This window comes from Thermobia domestica, chromosome 8 (assembly GCF_964235325.1).
Source record: "Thermobia domestica chromosome 8, izTheDome1.hap1.1, whole genome shotgun sequence".
NCBI lineage: Eukaryota > Metazoa > Arthropoda > Insecta > Zygentoma > Lepismatidae > Thermobia > Thermobia domestica.
Window position 1 is genome coordinate 243955805 of NC_137461.1, and position 25198 is coordinate 243981002.

The 25198-nt window shown below is 35.4% G+C and overlaps 1 protein-coding gene across 1 annotated transcript in view; it reads left to right on the forward strand.

The window, feature by feature from the left end:
• Positions 1 to 9950: 9950 nt before the first annotated feature.
• The window catches only part of LOC145691983 (protein takeout-like), a 63494-nt gene continuing 48246 nt past the window's right edge, over positions 9951 to 25198 (forward strand). Inside the window, exon 1 of the mRNA XM_081767280.1 lies at positions 9951 to 10192. Within this exon, the coding sequence (XP_081623406.1) occupies positions 10111 to 10192 (82 nt within the window). The 5' untranslated portion in view covers positions 9951 to 10110. The remainder of the gene's footprint in view (positions 10193 to 25198) is intronic.

Sequence of the window (25198 nt, forward strand, 5' to 3'; positions counted from 1 at the left end):
GGTGGTGGAAAATATTCTTAAATGAGAGTATAAGACTGTAACCAAAGAAGTTCTAGAGATCTAACATTCCGTCTTATTTCTTGTCACGGCATTCTGAATGCACACCTTTGGATTTTCAGATTTTAAAAGAAAAGGAACAAACGAATTTAGTTAAATTGGACAAAATTTAATCGTATATTTATTTATATTGATAATGCATATAATCCACTGAATTGAAATGAAAGATTTGTCTTTAGTTCAAAAATTAATCTGTACAAAATTTCCAACTCTCAGGCATAGAATTTCCTTTCTTTCTTTCTTTCTTTTTCCTCATTTCTTTCTTGTTTTTCCTTTTTTGTTTGGGAGTTCTAATAATTTTGGTGATGCATGAGCCCCGAGTACCTCCAGGTTCGGCGCTTGTGGTTAGTTATTCGTATAAAAATCTATCAATTGGTCCAAAGTATGTATAAAATTGTTCACAAAAGTACAAGGGCTCTTGTCAGCCTGGCAGGTAAATATGTCAAATAACCAAGCACACAAATGGAAAGAGCGCATATTGCGTCGGCATTTTTCAATATTTATGGTTTTCTCAATGTACTCAGTGCAATAGATAAGAAGCACATAGCGATTCTATGGAGGTCCTAATGCAGAATTTTGCAGAAATTGGAAAGAGCATCTTTCCCTAAAGTAACAAATTCTGAATGATGGAGAGCTGCGTAGGCCTATATAAGAAGTATTGCTGTACGGTGGTTTGGCTCTCCTATTGACAAGACTATGTCCCAGAGTTCATCTTTTTATGCTGATTTCAGTGGCGGATCTAGAAGGTAAAAACTTGGGGGTCACCCATAACCCTGACTATGAAGGTATATGATTAGTTTACCATAAACTTTCAAAAATATATAAATAATAGATTCGGGAGGCCTGGGCCCCCCGGCCCCGGGCTAGATCCACCACTGGCTAATTTTGATAACGACGATTGCCAATTATAGTAAATGCAATTCATGTTCAACTCCGTAATGGGCTTTTCGTAATAATCGCTACAGCTGTTTAGCGGAACGCAACTCTTGATGCAAGACTTCACAAAAGGAAGATGATGTAAAGCTTAATTCCGGTCAAACAGGAAACTCTCAATTTGAGTGTTCCATCATTGTTTATAATGAAGATAACAGGTTATTATCACACATTCTTCCCTTTAACAATAACAAAAAAAGTGTAGTAAATGTTTGTAATATACTTACATAAGAGATAAAATTAATACAGTCATTTGAATATTATTTTAGTACCTTATACCTAATCTAATGACATGATGGTACAGTATTGTGTGAGCAATTTGTTGATATTAATATGTTCATGTACGTTAGAAATGCTTACGAAAGATGAAAATATTTCGACATGCGGAACAATTATAGTTATTGGCACACCATAACGAATCAATGTTCCGATTTACTGCCCCGATTACAAGTATTACGTAAACAAATACGGAGAAGTCAGTCGGAAACAACCTAAATGCAATAATATCCAATGAAAATTAACCACTACAAGTATAGAATATGCATATTTTCCAGAAAACATATTCATTTTCAAACTGTTTAAATGAAAGCCCGAAGCAGGCCCGAACCCAGAAATTTTTGTTGGGAGGGGTCCGATGCTACAAGCCACTACGTTTATGTAGTATTCAACAGGTACTTTTTTTTACACAGGAAAAGGCGATAAGTAATTGTTAAATACTTCCACCTATGTTTAAAAAAATAATACAACTAGATTAAGTACGGATGAAGTGTAAGATCAAATTTTCATGCTACATCGTTCATTTCTCTGTTAAACAATAATAATTTTATTGAGAGAGTATACAAATAGTATGTTGAGTCAAGGACGCCGATCCTGGGGGACCTGGGCCCCCATGTATTTTTTAAGATTATGTATTTTTATTGTAATATGTATTTTTAATGAATATACAAACTCCCCAAAGTTACAGAGAAATCGGGGCCCATGTGTTGAGTTAGGACGTTTTGGACGATTCGGACCCTTGACCCCACCCGTAGGTTCTTGACAGAAATATAGGGTATCTACGCTAAACGTAAATGTAAAATTGAAAGGGAATATTTCTCAAGTAAATCTGTCGGTATTGCCTACAGCAGGCTTACCTATTTGCTTGTCTGCGCATCACTTGTGGTCCTTGGAACGAATTTAGGAGATTTGCCGAATTGTAAGAAAACTTAATTGTGCAAAACTAGAATTTTGTAAGATCTTAGATAGTACAAGCGAAAGAATGCCGTGACTTTAACGATCTTCCATGCCAGTAAACAAACAATTCTGAACTGGTGTTTGGTGTTGCTGATTAAGAGTTCAGTGTTTTTACTTGCGTCAGTACATCGACTTCTATTACACGTAAAGTACAGAAAATACCTCATGAGATAGTTAAAATTATAAATTCTATCAAGTTTCGAGCTTGGATCTCCAGAAAATTAAAAAAAAAAAAAAAAAAAAAACTTGGTGGTGGACAGGGAAAACATTTACAGTATTTTTTTTAAAAAATTTCTAAAATACAGTACATTAGTACAGTAACGATTATCGTAAGTATGGATTCAGGAGAATCAAGTTTGAAATAAAAGGCCATGTATGTTTTATGCTATGATACTCTTATTAGGCCTACAATGTATGAATCCAGCAACTCTAAGGCGACATTCACAATAGAAATATTTTTTTAAGTAAAAGTAACAAGTTTCAGAAAACTGAAAAACCTAAAAAAAAAAAAAAAAAAGTGTACATATTCAAGAGAACATGAAGTTTGCTTTGAAAAAAAAAAAAAAAAAAAAAGCAACTTCCAAAGCAGGTACGACTCATAGCATAGGTAAGGAAGTGGTGTGGTTATCTGTAAACTCATACTTCACAAGCGAAAAGGAATTTAAACTTCAACATTTGTAAGATCCAAATTGATGAAAGTTCTCACATTCATTAATAAAGCTAAAATTCATACACTACATAATGGAAGACAAAATTAAAGAAAGATTTCTTGTTTTCAAATGAACTTGTACAATGTACGGTAAAGTGTATTTCTAAAGCTCTGAATGGTATATGAACCTAGAGGAGGATTTCATTCCATAGAGAAAAATGTATTGGCTAGATTACATATGGTGCCTATTATAAGTCACGTATCAAAACTAGACTAAAGACGTCCATGTTCAAATTTAACAAAATTGAATTTGGAGGAGTCAAGCTGAGAAGGTACGGGTGAAGAGATTTGAAAAGTTGGCAGCCCTGGTTGAATCACTTGCCTTAATTATATATAGTTGCCAACTTAGCAGATATTTTACATGAATCTTCAAGATAGTATTGTGTTTTACGTTGGGGACGGGATTGAGGCAGAAAGTAGGACGGGTAGTCTGAAAATAAGTTTCCCCAAGCGACTGTCGAGAGAGGTGACAATGAAAGACCAAAAATAGCATGTGACATTAAAGATCAGACGTACCTTTATTTTTCCACACAAGTACCACATACATTGAGACATTTGTCATACCGGTCAGCTCCAAAAAGCATTCCAGGAAAAATTCAGGGCTCTGCATACGGAAGAAGCGCGTCGAACAGCTTCTGTGACTTCAGCATTGCTTCAAAAGCGCCTGCCGCCGAAAATCTTCTTCAAAGCCGGAAACAGATGAAAGTCACTGGGTGCGAGATTAGGACTGTATGGCGGATGGGGAAGGCTGTTTGCTTTCCTGGGAAAACGAGAGGTAAAACTTATTTTCGGACTCCTAACCGTATAAAAAATAGACTGCTGCCGCAACTCAACTTAAAGGTAGTAGGTAGCCTTAGTAACTTGCAACAATCGAAGTCTCTTTGGAATCCACTGATGTAGAATTGCCGTAAGAAGTTCAACATTTTATTGTTTAGCATCTGAGTGATATAACGACTAGCTTTAGAGTTTATAATCGACATTCTGAAAAAAATCATGGACAAGAAAACCTTTTGAATATGCTGTGATACAATTAAAAGCTTTTTGTCTGAGGAGGAACTAGATGCTCTTGCTGATGTTACTTCTAATGGCTTATTGAAAATATTTTTCAAAGAATGCACACTGTTCAGTTTGGCAAAAATATCTTCTGTATATAAGATAATACCTGAAAAGGCACTGAAACACGTAGTTCAATTTTGTCTTGTTTTCTCTCTTTTTTGCGATCATATTTTTATAAACAAACATTGTTGATACGTTGTCTCCTGAAAAATAGACCCATAAAAATCTTCTTGATGTGGTTCCTGATCTAAATGTTTAAAACAGTAAATAGGGTCACGTGTACAACAAGTGAAGGAGTTCGGTTTGTGTAGCGTAATATTTTCTCAATTACTAGTGAAACCGAAATTGATAGTAGATTTTTACCATGGTTTTAGTAGAGAGATTAGAGTAGAGATGGAATATTCTCTTCGGACCATTCATTCATTGCAGAAAACAGATTCTCGCTATCTATTACCGTTTTTGTTCTATAGCGATCAGTGTTAAATGGGAAATTTATTGATTTCTGCAACTTTCAGTTTGGATAAAGGGTTAAGAGAGAAAAGGTGGTACCTAGTCTTAGAACGGTAGATCGATTCCAACAAACCACTCTCGGTGTTTCATCTTTTGCTATCAACATTAAAACAGGAAGTGGTTAATGTGTATCACTTCCGATTTGAACAGAGGGTTAAGAGAGATCACTAGATCTCTTTCTAAAATGATAAATCGATTAAAAAAACTGCCTTTCGCTATTTCTTATTCTTTTGTCTCTATGTGGATCAATTGAAGCCAGAAATTGTAGTGGTCATAGATGTCATAGAAGTCTTCTGGCTTCAGTAAAGAATTAAGACTAGACATGAAATACAGGGTGTCCGAATTGAATCTCCCTATTTTCATTTCTCTATTTCTCCCACACTATTTGTGATATCCAAATGAACTAAAATGGACTAAGAAGGTACACTCATTAAGTTTGTATACAAATATCAAGAAAGTCAGAACACTTCAATATGTGCCCGAAAAATCACACGAAGGATATCCAGGGGATGGTCGAGATCCAGCCATGTGTGTTGAAGTATTTCAGGATTGACGGCCGCAACAGCGTTCTGGAAGTTATGTTTCCATACTCGAATTGTTTTCGCATTAGGGGGTCTCTCTGGTTTTCCTGCGGAATCGTCATTGTACTGCAACAATGGAACCAAGTTCTGCATACCAGCACACTACCTGCGCTTTTTCTGCGTTGGTCGCCATTTCACTGTTCCTGTTGCCACCACCACACCTTGCGAGATTTTTGGTATCGACAAATTTCTAAAAAAAGCCATTTTGAGGTAAAGGCAAAAATAACACTAAAGACGTAGAACTCTCACAACTCACAATCTTTGTTGCCTCATTGTTATCATCGACCTAATTAATTAATCAACTTATTCAAACAATCAATATGAGTCGAAAGGTACTCATCAATAACAGTGCTCTCTAAAGGGGAGAATTGTCGTAGCGCTAAGAAGCTTTCCTCAAATGTCATCCCCTCTTTCTCGAAACAAACAAAACTTTTTTTTCGGTACAAACGTTTTCTTTCGAATGGTGTATTTCAATTTTTTGTGCTGTGATAGGGGGCTATCTTGGCATGAGGATAGCCCCTCAAATATTTTCCCTCTCTCAAAAACTATTATGGTACAAACAATACTTTTTGGTGCAAACGATACAAACGAATTGCTCTCCAATGATGTATTTCAATTTTGTGTTGCGATACGGGGTGGGCGGCTATCTTGGTGCCAAGTTAACCATTCAAGTTAAAAATTCTATTACGGAAGCAGCCGATAGAAGAAATGACGACTGGGCCAAAGAAGTTGGTATTAGGATTGGCAATGTTCATGATTTAGTTACTGCTGAAGCCAGATACCATTCCTTATGCGTGAAAAAGTTCTACAAGATTTCTTCTCGAATGAATGAGGTCATGTGAAAAATAATGTTGTTAGTTTTTTTGTATTTTAGTTGGCAGTGCATCAACATAATCTTGAAAAATTTCACTGAATGAAAATTGGTACTCTTCATTGCTAGCTTCAAGGTAGTGGAAAGTATAAGCCATAGCATCTGAAACAACATTATCTTTCGAACGACCTCGTTTCATTCCAGAAAAAATCTTGTAGAACTTTTTCACGCATAAGGAATGGTATCTGGCTTCAGCAGCAACTAAATCATGAACATTGCCAATCCTAATACCAACTCCTTTGGCCCAGTCGTCATTTCTTCTGTCGGCTGCTTCCTTAAGAGAATCTTTAACTTGAGTGGTTTCGACATGATGTACACTCTCACGCTCACTCACAAGTTTTCTTTTATTACTGTTTCTTTAAAAATTAATCTGATCTACATTGTCCATAGGCAGGCTTCTTGAAAATTAAATCTCAGTAATTCTGACCTAAGGATTATCGGCGTAGGTGATGAAGTACGTCTTATAGCAAAGCTTTGCTACTTCTTGCTTTTGTGTAAACTTTTCTACATTTTTTCATGAACCGTAACACTTTTCAGTTCCTTAATTTGCCATTCCTTTCCATCTTTCACTTTAATACTACAGTCTACTAATGTTTTCAGTCGATTTTCTGTTACTGTACACTTAACATCCCCACTGAGAAGTCTCTCACAGATAAAGCGTCTTTTAGCTGAAGACATCTTGAACATAGATGATCCATAGACCTGATTACTTATCCTTAGTCATACCTGCAATGAACGAAAAATATATTAATTTATATTTTATTTAAAAAATCATTAAAACAAAATAGTATCAGAAAAATTTCGTTAAGATTCTGCTACAGAGCAATGCTGAGTTTCTTAAAACTCAAGCAATCAAATATATACACTAAACTAAAAGTCTTGAAAACAATTTTTTACTTGAAGGAATAGCATTTTGCAAGTGTTATATGGCTAACTTTTAATTTTTGGATCATTTTTAACATTCTTCATCCTCTTTAATTTACTCACAAAAGTTCTTGAAAGTAGGACGAGGACGTTTAGCGAAATAAGCTACCAGTACACGGAGAAAAATACGTATGTGGCGTACGTACAAACGTAGATTACATGCGTAAATCCTGTAGTTTTTGGACTTAACGTATGAATATATGTAACTTTTTGCAGCAAATGTATATATAACTGAAAACGTATGTTTTATAATACTTTCCGTATAAGTGTTCCATCTGTACGTACTTTCCGTATGAACGAAAAACTGTATATAGGCAGTAAGAATCTCACTTACATACAGACGCACGTATATAACATATAGCTAACATATGTAACATACGTATACGTAGGTAATATACAGAAGACTATTAGAGATCAGGCATTTTAGAGTGGCGTTATGTAGCATTTAAGCGGGATAAAGGCAGTACGGATTTAGCATACGGAAAGCGTGCAGATTTCCGTACTAAACTTCCGAGTTCCGTATATTTGTACAATATACTGCTGCCTGGATAGCATATATTTCTCAGTGTAGCAACAAACAACAATCTGCTAGTTGCCCATCTATTTTGCTTCATTTATAGTACATAAATAAATAAATAAATTATTACATCTAAACAAAACTTGGAGAACTCAGTGCACTAAGGATTGAAGTCCAGTTTTTGAAGAATTTGGAGACATTTCATGTTTAAGATCTCTACTTGACGCTCTTTCAGTGCTTGAAACATCTATATCCTGATATTGTGAAATTACTTATATGATTTATGAAAACAAGTATTCACTTATTCCCGTATTTATCTGAGTGTGCAAATTGTTTATTTCATTTTCTTTCACAAAGTTGGTAACTGGACTTGTGCTCTGAAAGTCCCAATCGTCAGATGAATTGAAATGAAATATTTTAGTCTAACATCCCACGATTATGTCCTTGAGGCTAAGAGAGACGAATAATTAAAGCAAGTAAATGATGATGGAAGAATTGGTGGAATGATAATGTGGGAAAGGGGGCATTCTGAAAAAACCAACGAAGACGATGCCATTATCTACAAGTTTTCTTGACCGGGGATAGAGACAGGGATTCCACACAAAAGAGGTAAGCACTCTACCATGAGCCATCATGCTCTCCATCCATCCCAATGGTCAATCATTATTGGCAACGACTACATACTTTTCAACAGCACAAACGTTCATTCATTTCTCAAAAATTACGCATGCTTTATTGTTGTCTTGCTAGTATCATAATGCAAAGCTTCATGAGGGCTCATGCTTTAGTGTCGTCTTGCTAGTATCATAATGCAAAGCTTCATGAGGGTTCATGCTTTACTGTCGTCTTGCTAATATGTTAATGAAAATTTACTTTCATTCATTTCATTCAATAAATTTACAAACGTTCATTCATTTCTCGAAAATTACGCATGCTTTATTGTTGTCTTGCTAGTATCATAATGCAAAGCTTCATCAAGGCTCATGCTTTACTGTCGTCTTGCTAGTATCATAATGCGAAGCTTTATGAGGATTCATGCTTTATTGTCGTCTTGCTAGCATCATAATGCGAAGCTTCATGAGGGCTCATGCTTTATTGTCGTCTTGCTAGTATCATAATGCAAAGCTTCATGAGTGCTCATGCTTTAGTGTCGTCTTGCTAGTATCATAATGCAAAACTTCATGAGGGTTCATTCTTTATTGTCGTCTTGCTAATATGTTAATGCAAAGCTTCATGAGGGCTCATGCTTTAGTGTCGTCTTGCTAGTATCATAATGCAAAGCTTCATGAGGGCTCATGCTTTAGTGTCGTCTTGCTAGTATCATAATGCAAAGCTTCATGAGGGCTCATGCTTTAGTGTCGTCTTGCTAGTATCATAATGCAAAGCTTCATGAGGGCTCATGCTTTAGTGTCGTCTTGCTAGTATCATAATGCAAAGCTTCATGAGGGTTCATTCTTTACTGTCGTCTTGCTAATATGTTAATAAAAATTTACTTTATTATTACCTCAATAAACGGCATGGTTCATGTACAGCATCAGTTTTTAAGTTTAATTTTCTAATTTAATTGGTTTTCTTCATTTTTTCGAAAAGTACTATAAAAGCTTTCACACATACCAATATCATTTTCTTGAGTCCTATAAAATCTATAGATTGGTGTATGCTTCAGCTTTGGATATGAGCTCGTTCGTCGCTAAGCGGTACGCGCTTTTGGCATGGGAGACCCAGCTTCGATTCCAAGTGGGAACTCAATTGATTCGGAATCCACGTTAACATGTAGGTTCACGTCTTATAGAGCCTCGCTGCTGAAAGGGACGCTAAACTCAAAATCAAATCTTCTTTGGACATTTTTCTCTCAGCCTTAAATGCTATTAATATTGTAGCATCAAGCAACTTAATTTAAAGGTTACTCAAAACTTAAAACTGTTTCGAGTTAATCTTCTTTTCATAATTATCAATGATTTGTTAAATTGTACATCTATAGCTTTTCGTTTTCAAAGTAAAAGCACCTTTAGACTTTGCCCACGTGTAGATTTAAAGCGTGCTTAGTATATCAGAACCTGAATAACTATTTTTTTTTTCAAAAAAACATTTTAGTGACGTCTTTGGAATTCTTTGCCGTACTGTAATCATGAGAAAATTGATGATGTAGTGATTTTTTAAAAAAAGTAATACTATAATAATTATATAAGTAAGAAACAACATAATTTAGATAGAGAAAAAAAAAAACAATAATATACTTTTTACACTTGAAATACCTCGTTAAGGCAAGCATGACGTATATTCTTAGTAGCTGTTTATACTGTCATGACGTAGATTTTGAACATGTGAATTTGAAGTTAGAGGGGAAAAAAATTGCAAAGAGTGAGAGAGGAAGGGAGAGAAGTTTTGACCAAGGCCATTTGTCTCGGAAGATCATTTTTAAGAACGGAACTAACTAGAATCCACGCGGTGTAAGGGGAAAGAAAAGGCAGAAAGAGTTATTATGATTGTCCCAAGGTATAAAAGGAATACCGGGCTTAGGGAAACTTACATTAGCCCTATCGGCCTTGGCATCGTCGAGTGAGTTGTGTAATTAGAAATATCCTACGTAGGCCAAGATCACATTTACTTAGTGGAGAACACTACACGCAGAGAGTTACCATCACTCACTCATTCACTCGCTCACGCTGCGAAGAAAGAAGTGAAAGAAGCGCGCTACTGTAAACCGGTTTCAGCAAATATGAACCGACGACCTGTAGCAGCATGTTTTACATGTACGATGATGCTATGTTTACTCTCCATCTCAACGGATGCCAAATTATGTAAGTAGATAACCTCACGAATTCAACATAAGTTTTAAGTTAAATACCATTTTCTTTTCTTTTCTACAGCAAACAATGTGGGAGCAATGATCTCGAGTGCTCGGCTTTTGATCACAAACCGCGATCAAGTTCGAGTTCCTATCGAAAAAGATTGTTTTCGTTCGTTTTAAACTCTTCTCGTTGGTTCTGTGTTTGTGTCCATGTCAAACCGGCAGTTCTGAAAAATGTATTAAAAATTTTGACCTCGCCCATGGTGCGATGGGTTCTTAATTCGATCCCAGCCACGCGAGTTTGTGTTGGACAACATCGTGTCCATGGATTTTCCCAAGGTTCTCCCGTTTCCTCCCACATTATCACTCCACTAATATCCGTTCCATAAAGTCTCCTTTAATCTAAAGAGCATAATCGTGGAACGTGAAGTTATAAGTTTCATACTTTCCAATAATCAATTTTGTCCGAAAAGCGTTGAAAGAAGTACTTGGTCATTCAAGTGACTGACGATGGGTTACAATCTTCTTGAGAGTGGTATTAGTGGACTATTTACTAAATCCTATTGTCTAATTGCTAAGTTAAGTGGAATTTATCAACCCTTTCTAATAGTAAGACAAAATGTATTGGGTCTCACAGCTTAAAGGAAGATCCTAACCATTACTCGAGTTTATATTCGAAAATGGAACCCAAGAGACCCGTGTACAGAAAGTGCAATCGTTAATTAATTGCCTATGATAGTGAAAACTGTTGTAAGAAACTTAAGACATTTTATGAGTGACAAAGTGTCTCATTTCTACAACTAAGAAACCGTTGTTCGACGTAATTTCATGTAATTTTATAGTAAATAACAAGATGAATCTGCGTGCTCTACACAACGCATCATTCACATATGAGCATCAATCTCCTTACCATTCCTCACAACATCTGTACATGTCCCTTTACAGACACAAGTGAAGGGTATCATATAGGGGAGATTTATTTCGTTTATTTTTTCAATACCTCTCGCATCGTTTGTAAGATTTAAGCCTAGTCCCGGTTATAGTTTCCAATTTTTGTATGATCAGTGTTTTCTTTCTTCTTGCATGCAGTATGTAACAAGGAAATACATTACATACACAATTAGTTATAATGTCGCATATGTTGTTCATTGGGCACTCCAAATAATAAAGGTTCATCTTACAAGGGGAAAGCAGACATTTGAAAATTAACTTCGGGTCCATCCTTCGCGAGTAAGTAGTGAACACATAAAGTGTTAATATTACAAACTGGGGAGTGCAATAGCTAAAAATATTGGAGAAAAAACGAATTAAAATTTCCGACTTTCGCATATATGATACAACAAGTAAAGTTATCAAGTGACGGCGTGGCAGAGTTAGGAGCGTCTACGATTCCTGGGCAAAAGACCCCGGATTCGATTCTCGATCGAGTCAACTTCTTTTTGTTTTTTTGCTTTAACCAATAAAGTAGTCATTTGTAACTACAAGTAAAATATTAATTCATCTTATGCTTATAATGCATAAAACAAAAGAAATGTTCAAATCAGTTATAATATCTTTCAAATTCCATGATAATTAGCAACAAAATATAACCTATTCCGTAAATACATTGATACTATGAGTAATATTATGGTTAGCCCAGTCGTTGTGGAAAAAATGTTCTTGACGCTTTGTGTGGACAGTGTGCGAATTACAAGGAGGATGAGGTGGAAATTCCCTTTAGTAATACTGGATGTATGCTATAACCAGCGGCAACATTTCAGATTTCGCTTGAGAGGAGCAAGAGCACCACCGACATAAGACTTTCAGGTTTTGCACTAGTATATTAGTAGACAATACATTAAAGTAAATTTATTCCTCAAACTCTTGGGGTCAATTGGCCTCTCCTGCTCTATCTAAATGACGTCTCTGGCCACAAGTGTCGTAGTTTCCCATGCTGTTGTCGTCTAGAGCACAATCCACCGACGCTTACAAAAGTTCGGTCAATTCGCACACTGTTCACAGATATAGACACGAAGCGTCAAGAACGTTTTTGCACAACGACTATGCTAACCATAATATAATCCGTGGTGCCAAATACATCGCAGAGTAGGTTACATTTTGTTGCTAGTTAACATAGAATATTGAAAGATTTTATAACTGTTTTCAACTTTTCTATTGTTTTATGTGTTATAAACATATGATAAATTAATATTTTACTTGTAGTTACAAATAGCTACTTTTTGGTTAAAGCAAGAAAAACAAAAAGAAGTTGACTCGAGCAAGAATCGAACCCGGGATCCTTTGCATGGAAATCGAATATGTTCCTATCTCTGCAACGCCGTCACTTGATAACGTTACGCGTCGAATCATACATGCGGAGAGTCAGAATCTTTAAGACGCTTTTTTCACAATATTTCTGGCTATTGTGCTCCCCCAGTTTGAAGCATTAACTTTTAAATGTGCACGACTGCCTCTGGAATGGTGGCCCTGAAGTTCATTTACCAAAGTCTCCTTTCCCTTGTTAGACTGGAAAAATGGTTATCCGTTTTGCATTATCATTTGGCCATGAAACAAAGGCCTGAGAGATATACAACCCCTGTACTCAACTAAGTGGCATCGGAATTTAAAGCTCATAGAATATTATGCTTTACCTTTTGAAGAATTCAACATTTCCGGTGTACCCTTAAAGAATGTAATAAAGAAATAATGGCCATTTTTTTTTAAATATCCAATTAGAATTGGAAAATCGATACAAAATTTGGAATTGACCAGCGAAAATGGCACGTTTCTAGCACTTGTGGTTTTCGAGATCTCATTGTAGAAAGGATTGGAGACAAACATATAAACTTAGCATTTTAATATATAGACTAGCTGAACCTGCGCTCTCTACACAAAGCATCATTCACATATGAACATGAATTTCCTTGTCATTCCTCACATCTGTACACGTCTCTTTACAGACACAAGTGAAAGACGTCTTGATAAAAATCAGCAAGGGGTACCATAGGGGAGACTTTTTCGATTATTTTTTCAATATCTCGCACTATTTGCAAGATTTGAGCCTACTTCCGGTTGGAGTTTCTAATTTATGTATGATCAGAGTTTTCTTTGTTCTTGCGTGCAGTATGTAATAAGGAAATACATTAGACACACAATTAATTATGTTAGTGATATATGGTGTTCTTTCGGCAAAATATGCCGAACAATAGAGATTCATCTTAGCCTGGAGAAATGGTTATCCCCCGTTTTTCATTTGGCCATGAAACAAACGCCTGAAAGATATACAATCCTTCTATACAACAATGTGATGTTGGAATGTATCACTTATAGAATATGATGCTTTACTTTTCAAAAAAAATTTCAACACTTCCAGTATACCCCTAAAAATGTAATAAAAAATCACGACCATACTTTTTAAAAATATTCAATTAGAACTGGACAATGCACACAAAATTTGTAATCGAGCAGTGAAAACTGCATGTTTCCTGCACTTGTGGTTTTCGAGATGTCATTGTCGAAAGGATTGGAGACAAACATATAAAGCTAGAATTTTAATATATATTAGCTGAACCTGCACTCTCTACACAGCGCATCATTCACATATGAGCATGAATCTCCTAGTCATTCCTCACAATATCTGTACCGTACGTGTCCCTACACAGACACAAGTGAAAAACGTCTTGATAAAAATCGGCAAGGAGAAACATATGAGCCGACATCCTCATGAGGCAAATGAGGATGTCGTAGATACTATAACTATAAATTTCCCTATCTTTTGGGTGACGCAGTAGCTCAGTAGTGGAGTGGTTATCTTTGGTGCATGGGTCCCTGATTCGATCCAAATTTGTGCCGCGTGAGTTTCGTAGTGTGTATGGGTTTCTTCGGGATTGTCCCGTTTCACTTTCTTCATTCTACTGTTTTATTCATTCTTATCATCACTGTCTCTTTTAGCCTGCAGTGGGATGTAAAACTTAAAAATTTCATTATATACTAGAAACCTTGGATCTGCAATAGAGAAATGAATCTACTATTTGTCTTTTTAAGAAAGGAAAAGAAATGGTTAGATATCTACCTTTACCTTCTGTTACGTAATATTAATACTCTTTAGTGTACCTTGAAGAAATTATAAGACCACATTTCACTTTCGTCTTGTTTGGACTTACCTAATTTACCAGATTGACATATCATGGTTCTGTGCTAAAGTTGTCAAATATTTCAATAATATAAATGGACCAATGAAATTAATCTTGACTTAATGTGGAAGTAAACTGACCTTTTTGATCAAAATATTGTGAAGGATTATATTTTTGTACTTGTTTGCCATGAGCATGTGAGGTCTCTTCCTTAATTTTGACAAGTAAGATAAGCGAATATATTTTTCTTTCTTTCTCAGCTTGAATGCAAGGACATAGTTCCAAAAAACGTTGATCGATGTTCTCGCGGGGACGTGTTTTATAATAGAAGTGCTAACATATACAATTTGTTCGTGGCTAAGTAGCAGTCGTGTCCCCTTTAATGAAAAAGAATCAGTTTCAGTTGCAAGGGCGCCCATTTTGTGGTTCCCAAAGGAGGGCAAGTATAAGCGACGTTTTAAATATAGTTTCAAATTTTGCTGTAATTAATGTAAAAATTCTATTGGGTTTTCGATATTCTGAAGTACAATTTCCTCTATGGGGGCGAGCGCCTCACCTTGCCCCCCTCATCATCGCCCATGCTCAGTTGTAAGAAGCATACACTTCGAAGCTTAAGTTTATCAGTAGACTTTTTTTTTTTTTTTTTGGAATAAAATATCGGTATGAATGTGGATCTTTGTCGTTAATTGTACGGCAAATTTCACCATAATAAATTGCGTTGATGAGAATCTAACAGTTACCTAAAGGAAAGCGTCGTGTTTTAAAAGGGACATTCAACACTGATGAGTTCGAAAGGGAAATGTTATATCATGAAGAAATCACAATGATACCATTTTTTTTGTTGGAGAAAAATAGAGGAAAAAGTTCATTCTGGTAACGAATTAAGATCATAAATGCATCGCATTCTGGAATCCAATTTTTCATTTGCAACACTGATTATTAAATTGGGGACATTATCAAATATATGTACTGTTTTCTCATATATATTAGTTACTGAATAAATTTAAGAGCTGGAATCCAATTGGATCTCGCTTAGCATTAGGAAGAACAGCCAGAAACGAAATACATCCGTTAGATCTACTTTTATGAATGATCTCATATACTACCAATTATTTCACATTCATTCAATTTCATAAATCATCCATCTCCCTATAGCTTTTTAGTGGCTATTGTGAATGTCTTTGATATGTACAGTCCTTGATTTAATTCCCGGTAAGAGAGCTTAAAACTTTGAATGCTTTATGATGATTCAGATTTCATATGAACCTGTAGGTCCTTATCTTATATAGCTTTGGTGCTGAAAAGAAATGTTGTGCTCTAACCGACTCAGCAATCCTTTTAGACTAAAGGGCATAAGCATGACACGTTAACTTAAACATTATTTCATTTCATATTATTTCACAAAGCAATGGACGAACAAGATGGAAAGCATTAGTTTCGAAATTTAAATTTAATCTCTAGGAGTTAACTTCTGAAAGTTAACTTCTGGAGTTAACTTCTGGCATTTATAAGATAGAGCTCCCTTGTAGCTAATAGGTTAGCATAAATACCTTTGACATCTGACACCTGGGTTCAGTTCCAGACCAAAGCTCATATGGCATGAATTCCACGCTAAGGCGTAGGTCCACGTCTCCTGCAGCCTCGCCGCTATAAGAGACGCTACGACCAAATGAAATCAAATCAAACGATTGCATGATGTAATGTTTTTTAGATTTTGCTGTCTATCTTCAAATCAAATTGACAGTTTGTTTTAAAAAGATATTAATCAAAATCTTGTTTCTCTATTACTGTTACTATTTACATTTAAAAAAAGTAACTTTACTACTCATGAAATGCATACTTTACTTACAACAGGTATATATGCAGGAAACGAAACTTAAAGATAGTAATTATTCTTTAAAACTACTAGAATATTAAAGAGTTCCATATAGTTTAATAGGTAATGAAAGGAAAATGAAACAATAAAAAAAAAAAAAAAGAAGTTTGTGATGACGTAAAATGAAGACAGGTTAAACGAATCTGGACTGAACAAAGCCACAAATTGTAACTTGTTCGGGAAGATTGCTGATTGTATTCTTTTCGCATTGCTTATTATCCTGATTTAGATTTTTTCCTTCCACCTGGTATCTTTTAAAAACAAGCCAAATTAAAGATGATAAGTGTAATCTGAATTTATTTCCTTTAGGGCTAATGCAAGTTGAAATCCTTGAGAAAAATCGCTTGGAGATTTCTTTCCTAATTTTCCACGTAAGAAATTTTAATATTTTGTATGCTGCTGTGGTTTAAAGATTATCTTTTCCTTTTTCTTTCTTTCTTTTCCTTTCTTCCATCTTTTTCTTTATTTCTATATAACTTCTATTCTTTTACTTCACTTTTTTCTTCTTTCTATACCTTTCTTTTCTCTTTTTTAGTCTAATCTTTATCTCTCGCTTTCTTTTTTCTTTTCATATTTTTCGTTACTTTTATTTGTTTTTGAACCCCAAAGAATTTTTTTTTTTTTTTTTTTTTTTTTTTTGGTAGTGAAGTGTAGTAGCCTAAGATATCATACCTTTCCCACGTCCTAGTCCAATAATTCCTTAAGTAGATGTAATTGCAATTATAACGGACTGCTGTATTACGATTTGTGCTTAGCTGGACTATGGGAAACAGAAAGGAAAATACGACTCTCTTGACTTTATTCTTGCTCTATTCCTTCCCAAAAAGTCCTGTCAATTAGCTGTAGTTCAGTTGTTATGTACTTACCTCTTGTTTGAGGTATCAGTGGTTCGATTGTACTTCACGTGATCTTCTGCTAGATATCAACGGTGTTACCTTGACGGTGTCATTTCTATTTTGTTGACCTCGATATGTGTCCATCTTCGATAATACGAAAGTATATAAAAACCATCGATATCTCTAAAACTAAGGTTGGGTTATAGTGTGTTATAAAATACATCACTTTCTCTTTGTGTAAACTCCACCAGATCAGTAAGGGTATTGCCACCAACATGAAATACGAGAGTTAAAGAGCCAATATAATCACCTGAGCCACGCTTAGTTACCGAAAAGAATATGACCTTGAAAATATCCATGATAGACGGAAATCTATCTAAACAAAAATGAATATAATACATTTAAATTGTTCCTTGATGATTGCTGGTACAGTACATGACGAAACTAAGGCCTAATATAGGTTCTTAGCACATGAGGTTGAGAAGGGAAGAATGGGCAGGGGGTTACGTGTAAAAATAATTAAAAAGGAGTGATACTAGATTTCAATCCATACTTTTTCGGGTTGCTGAGATGGATGGTGATACTCTCGTTGCAGTTTTAAGTCCAAATTTATCCCACATTGACATTAAGTAACACAAAGCGATCGATATAAGTGTCCTGTCCATAGTTTTCGGGGTCGTTGAGATGAATAGTGACAATCCAGATGCCGTTTAATTACAAATTCATCCTCATCAGCATAGGGGTGAGAAAGGGGTGACATTACTAATTTTTATCATTATACTTTCATTGAAATGTGTTTCAGAAGGGGCGAGGCGTTGAAATACCTTCAATAAATATATTATTCCCGTGCGGAGAACAATCGTTTTACTTATTAGAACGTAAAAAATCATCTAAATCAGTAAATAGGAACAGATTATCAATTATTCGTTTACATGTATTCTGCGGACCTACGAAAATAGTGAGGGTAGTGAATGATTATGAATGTAATAATTCAAAAACACAAAACTGTAACAGCAATCCCAATAAGCAAATACGTCTATGGTAAGTCTAAGTTTATTTCCCTTAATTAAGTTTAGACATTCTCTCTGTGTTTGGCTTTATCAAGTGTAAATTTTTTTAAGTCTCGCTTGATGGGTATGTTAATTTAAAAGATTTTAAAGGCTAGCCTTATATTACGTATTATTGGCAAGTCTGAATTAAGCTTGCAATCGAGATAGTTGCAAACTTGCTATTGCCTTGATTAGGTCTATAGCTGTGCAAATGCAAGCTTGTACAAGCGTACAAACTTAGTCTTGAAGTTTTGAGTAAAACTACTAAATTTATGGAATTCAATTAGGGATTTATTGACATGGCATTCCAGAACCACAACAGCCACAGAATACAACAAACCGAAGGGTTTTATCTTCATGACCTTCTCAAATCAAACATGTTCACTCTTAATTCGCACTTAAAATATTTGCAGGATGCTTAGCTCGTATCGCTTACTAACAAACTAACTCTATGGCCTATGGAACCCGGAGGTTCAATGCCGCGTTCACAAAAGCTCTCCACTGACTTCTATCCTTAGCTAGCTGCATCTAGTTTCTACTTTGTATTCCAATCTCTGCAAGATCCATCTTAATATTGCCCTCCCATCTGCGCCTAGGTCTTCCTAATGGTCGTTTTCTGATTTGTCTTCCAGTCAAGATTTTGAAAGCGTTTCTACTTTGTTCCATTCTAGCTACATTACCTGCCCATCTAAGCCTCCTAGAATTGACGACCCTAACAATGTTGGGTAAACCGTATAACTTAGGTAGTTCCTCGTTATGAAGTTTCCGTCATTCCCCATTCCCGTTCCTCTTGCGTCCGAATACGTATTCGTCTCAGGATCTTGTTCTCAAATACTTTCAGTCTATGTTCTTCCCTCAGAGTAAGTGACCATGTTTCGCAATCATACAGAACAACAGGCATGATTATCGTTTTGTATATTTTAAGCTTCAAATTCCTCGACAGAATTCGCGACGACAAGAGATTTTGAACCGGATAGTAATACGAATTCCCTGCTTTTAGTCGACGTTTAATTTCTTCATGAATATGATTTTCGTATGTTAACATTGATCCTAGATATTTGAAACTATCCACTTTATCAAAAGTATTAGTACAGATCGATCGCTTACTACAGATATTAAATATCCTTTGAAAGTTTTCCTCTTTTCCGCGGATATATTGTGGAAATATCAATGACTCAGAACAAACTACACACAATTGTAGCCAAAAGAAAATATTCTCGAAACGCCAATTTGCGATTTAACGAAGCGTTGAAATTAGCTATTACTAGGCGAAATCTTGATTTGTCGTTAAATTACGAAATGTACTTACTTAGTTTGTGTAAAGCAAACAATTGCTACAACATAAATATCTCGCAAAAGAAAAAGATTTTCACGGTTTATATCTGTGTCTTACGTTTCAATACCTTATTACTTCTCGATGACATCACTCAAGTTAAATACGAAGCGTCTGCACGCATAGCGCAATCTTTCTTTCTAATAACTTAGATCAGTAGAGTAATGGCAATGGAAATGAATATGGGAAGAGAGGTAGAGGGAAACCAAATAGGAAATGGATGGATATGGTTAAGACTGACAGGGAGAAGAGTCTAACAGAAGAAAACTTACGGGAAAAGGCTTTATGAAAAAGACACACCAGAAACATCGACCACACATATTCGAATCTAAGACGCATCCAAACTTCTAACCTTCAAAACTTGTGTAAACTTCTTGTATTCAATTCTAAGACGTTTCCTGGATATTCAATGAAGGAACTCAGAATTTGACAGACGCAATCCTCAGTTTATATCTGAAATTTTTGGGAGAAAAAGTGCGTCTTACATTCGAGTGTATGCGGGTGGTGGACAAACACCATCTGCGTGGGTTTTCTCAGGGTTCTCCCGTTTCCTCCCACTTTCTTCATTCCACCATTTCATTCATTACTCATCATTACCGTCTCCTTTAGCCTAACCGGTATAACCGTGGGACGTAAAACTCAAAGATTTCATTTCATTTTTTTTTTCGATGGTTTGATAGGTGAGGAGTACGCCTTTGGTTCAGGTTCGATTCCGGCTGGAGAGCACTAAAATTTAAATTCAATACAGTGGCTTACGTTCTACTTTAAACTCCAAGTCCATGTCTAATATAGTGTCGGTGCTGAAAAGGTAGGCTAAACTTTAACAAACAAATTGGTGGAATAAAAGTAATCAGAATTAAGGGAAAGAAGCAATAGCCAGGAAGGATAAGGTCATAAAATAATGTTATCCTTGGTGGTTGCATGAAATTAACAAATTCCTCATGAATTGCCGTAGCTCATATTTTCACACAAAGGAAAGCAACACATATCGATGTACGTAGGTATAAATATAAAAATAAACGTATATATAAACAGTAATTAAAGAAACTTCCATGATTTTACTCCGATCTTGGCTCAAGGACTGTGAAAAACTGCATTTATGAAAATAATTACATGGCTGCCATGTACAGTTGAAACATTTTACCTTATTAACAGCTAATTGGCATATTCCACTAAAGAAAATATATTCATTTTTTTCAAGTTATTTAAATATAGTGAGAAATTAGAGCAGTTATCAACTGTAGAATCCCAGGCTCATTTTTTCTTTTCAAAGTTTAAAGTTTCATGCTATTTGTTGGGTTGTAATTCTTAAACTGCCGAGTATTACTTAATAAACTGATTTACTTAGACAAGCGACTACTATTGAATGTAAAAACCTTTATCCTGTTCCTAAATACGTTTAATATTCAATACTTCAGATATCTACCTGTACCACATCTCAACCCAAAGGTTCTGTAACATATATTCTTCTACATGTTCATTTTTTGTATCACACAAATCTACCATCTTCAATATCAACTACATTTAACACCATAATTATTACTTTAACTTTAGCCACTTTTGGCTCTTATTCTCTTTAATCATATAAGCCACTTATGGCTCAAATTCTGACATTCACTTAAGTTTCACAATCTTCAACTTTATACATTACAATAAACATAACATAGAAACGCTATTCACTTGTCATTCAATCTCTCAACACTTTGTCCGATTATTCTTAATTAACACTTTGTCCGAACTTTTACAAACCCTAACACTATTGCTCCAAGGGTAAGGGAGTTAGTGATGATGATAATAGGTGAAATGATGCAATAGAAAAGGTGATAGGAAACGGGAGAATCCCGATAAAACACATGCATATGGTATTTCCTCCACAATAAAATCCACTTGGCATGAACTGGGATTGAATCAGGATCCCTCGCACTAGATATGAGGGCACTTCCACTCAATTAGTGCTGTCCCACCAGAATTTGTGGATTATTGCAAAGAAGGAGATGCAATTACCGCTGACAATAGATTGTATTAATGCAAACAAATCTTGGACCAGTTCTTTTTGAATACTTAATTAATTACATGGTTTGAATAATCCATAGGTTCATTGTCGCAGAACCAAATATTAGTCGATGACAACTAGCTGTTCAGTATTGTTGTTATTTGTCAACCCACAGCCCATCATAAAACTAACCTCTTGTATTCTTCCTTATGTACCCAAAGGTCATTTTAATATAGTCTACAGAGCTCCCTCGTGGCTAAGTGGTTAACGTCGTGGGAGACTTGGGTTCGATTCCCAGCGGAAGATCATGTGGTTCGGACCCCACGTTAAGTTGCAAATCTGTCTTACATAGCCTCGCTGCTGAAAAGAGACGCTAAACTTAAAAATCAAATCAAAAGTCTGGAATTTTGCAGACTGCCTGTATTAGCCAGGAAATGGATGTATCCTGATTGTGCATAGATGACCTCACCTTACCACCCGTATTATGACCAGTTCTCTAAATCTATTGCGAAATTTTTGTACTGTATAACGTTTATTAACATTTTGTTCGTTGTTGATTTTGGTGTTTTTTTTTCTTCTTTTCTTTTCACCTGGGTCTCCTAAATCTATGTTCAATATACTGAACGAAATGGATGATAAGTGCTCTACGAAATAATCAAGAAAGGTGAGTAGTTTAGTGAAAATAGTAGGACAAACCAGGGAGTGCCACGATATTATATCTAGAAAGAGGGATGTCCTTACAAGTAAAAGGTCCAAATGGATGAATCGAGTTGTGGGATGAGACATAGTGCGATTGATAGAGGATGTGACAAATGTATATGTGCGAAGTTATGGCGGCTGAGCACCATAAGAAACGGAGGGGGAAGGGGTCAAAGTTGGTGGGAGAAGAGCTATGTTATGTTATTCAAATACATCAAATAAACTGTTGTATCGTGAAAATAGTGAAAGATAGGTAATGCAAATGGTGGTAGTTTCATATATTGGCAAAAGAACAGTGGGCAGAGTACATCAAGAACCCACGCCGCCATTTGAAATCCGCCAGTTTGAAATCTGTGATATTCTTGAAATGGAAAGGTAGTGATGTGTTATATCAATTAGGATCTACATGTTCTCCAAAAATCTATTATGAACTTTAGTGATTGTTTTCTGTATTTATTTGGAAGAATTAGGATCATCTTTATAGTTATTTACGAAAATCTAGGAGACTGGTACTCGTTGTTGGACTAGATTAGCGTGCAGGTTCTACCCATGATATTTGGGGGGAGGGAGTTAAATTTTTCATTGAAAATGACATAATCGAACTTCAATTATACCATAATGATGCTTTAGATATTTGAATAAGAATTAGTCAATAATGCACGTTCTGTCAATTTTGTCACATCCAATTCCGCTCTCCTTTACTATTTCTCTTTTTTTGGTGGGGAGGAGGGGTGCTGCAAGAGAAGTAGAGTAGTAATTTGGGAGGATTACGCCCAAGTACGTGGGGGATGGAATATGCACTACTCTACGGAAACAATATAATCCTTATTAATATACTAGTACAATATCATCCATTGTACTAGTACAGATCTTGGATGAATATACATTTCGCTATCAAGATATGTTCCTATCAGGCATTCGCATTATAATATTATAAACCATTCCAAGCAATTACAAATATGCATATAGTTTACACACACATACCAACGGCATCTAGATTTCTTCGAAGTAATCTCCCCGAAAAACTCCATTGTACACTGCCAATGAATGTAATTTGAGGTAAAACACATACAGAACGAACAATTCCTTGTACTAATTTTATCTGTAATATATCCCGATAAGGATATATACGTTCTTCCCACTCCCTACACAGTAACGTTAAAACATATACTAAGCTTTCATTTGCATATTACAGATTTTTTTTTTTTTTTGCTCCGTTCTCATTTTTATAAAACATAATTGTTGCCTTAGCTTTTGTGGCAAACTTCGTATATATATATATATATATATATATATATATATTAGATATTCATATATATATATATATATTAGATATTCATATATATATATATATATATATATATATATATATATATATATATATATATTAGATAAAGTAATATCTATCTACAATTTTAGGTATATGAACACTTTTTTAAAAAGGAAACTTTTTCCAGTTTCTTCATCTCCTTCGGTTTTGCTATTTTTGTTCTTGATTCAGACAGAACCAAAGGGGTTCATCAAATTTAAACTCTAACTGATGAAAAAATGAAATTAAATTTTTGAGTTTTACGTCCCACGATATGCCGGTTAGGCTAAAGGAGACGGTGATGATGAGTGATGAATGAAATGGTGGAGTGAAGAAAGTGTGAGGAAACGGGAGAACCCCGAGAAAACCCACGCACATGGTGTTTGTCCACCACAAAATTCATTTGGCGGGGGCTGGGATCGAACCTGGGACCCTAAGCACCAGAAGTGAACGCTCTATCACTGAGCCACCGAAGGAGCAAATTTGTTAAAACGTTCTATGGTATGTTGTTTTACGAAAACACATGCTCAAAATGGAGGACTCAAAATTGAAAAATTCGCAAAATATCATCTCCCTATCACTTGCGGTTTCCGAGATATGGCTCCTTAAATCTCTGGAAATCAGAACTTTTTTCGTAAGAGCGACGCGAAAAATTCGATTACTTTGTCAGACAGTTTTTCTGATGTTCTATCGAATGGAGGGCGCAAAACTTAAAAAAATTCGCAAATAACACACACACACACACACACACACACACACACACAGAGAGCGAGAGAGAGAGAGAGAGAGAGAGAGAGAGAGAGAGAGACATAAATAATTCAGTAACTAATTTCTTAAGTTCCTTGAAAATCACTCGTTTCTACAATACACTGTAGTATATAAAGAGGCATTCTATAGGAATGGCCGCTCTTATTGAGGCATTAAGTCCCATTTCGACAAAATTAGAAAAGGACAGGAAGAGAGTAAAAAGCGTGGAGGCAGAACTTTGTTTTATTTTCTTTTTTTTAATTCATCTCTTGAGCGATATTTTTGCAAACTAGGACAAAACACACTTTTCGGAATTTGCGTTTGGCATAAGTGAAAATTGATGCGGTAGAAACAATATCCAAAACAGACTCTTTTATTTACAACATATTAGTTCCTTTCACTTCAACTAAAGAAGTTCTGACGAGAAAATTTTGTTTATTAAAAGTGAAAATTGTTACAGATTGTTCTGAGAAGCATGTTTTAAGCACACTTTCATATGTAGCGTAAGTAGAACTATACGCTACATATGAAAGTGTGCTTAAAACATGCTTCTACTTATGTAATAGGCATTTCTTCCGTCGCTCTGGCTTGGATTTGGGTCAATGACAAGTCAATCAAGGTAAAACAGGAAGAAGAAAAAATATAGTATGTTAGATGCTGTATGACCCTGTTTTTTTGCTTCTTTTTAAATTGAAAACAGATCCTTACACGTCCCAGTTATGGAATATTGACCTGAATATAATGTATTCAATTCAAACATACACAAATGTTTTAAATTCTTAAAACAACCGTGAAGAGAAGAGGATACTGTATATGCTAGCAGTACTTTTAAATTTGAATATTGAAAAGTCACAAATTTCTATCTACTGTCCAGATTTCAAGTTTCTAGCTAAAGCATTTTTTTTACTAGACGTTGCGGTCGGTCAGGACTTGATCTCTAGGAAAACTATTTATTTTGTTTGTAATATTTGCAGTTCAGTAGTTCAGAAATTCTGGAAAACTACTGTACTTAATTGCTAGATCTAGATGGCTCTTAGGTGTAGTAATTCAAGGATAGCTGCG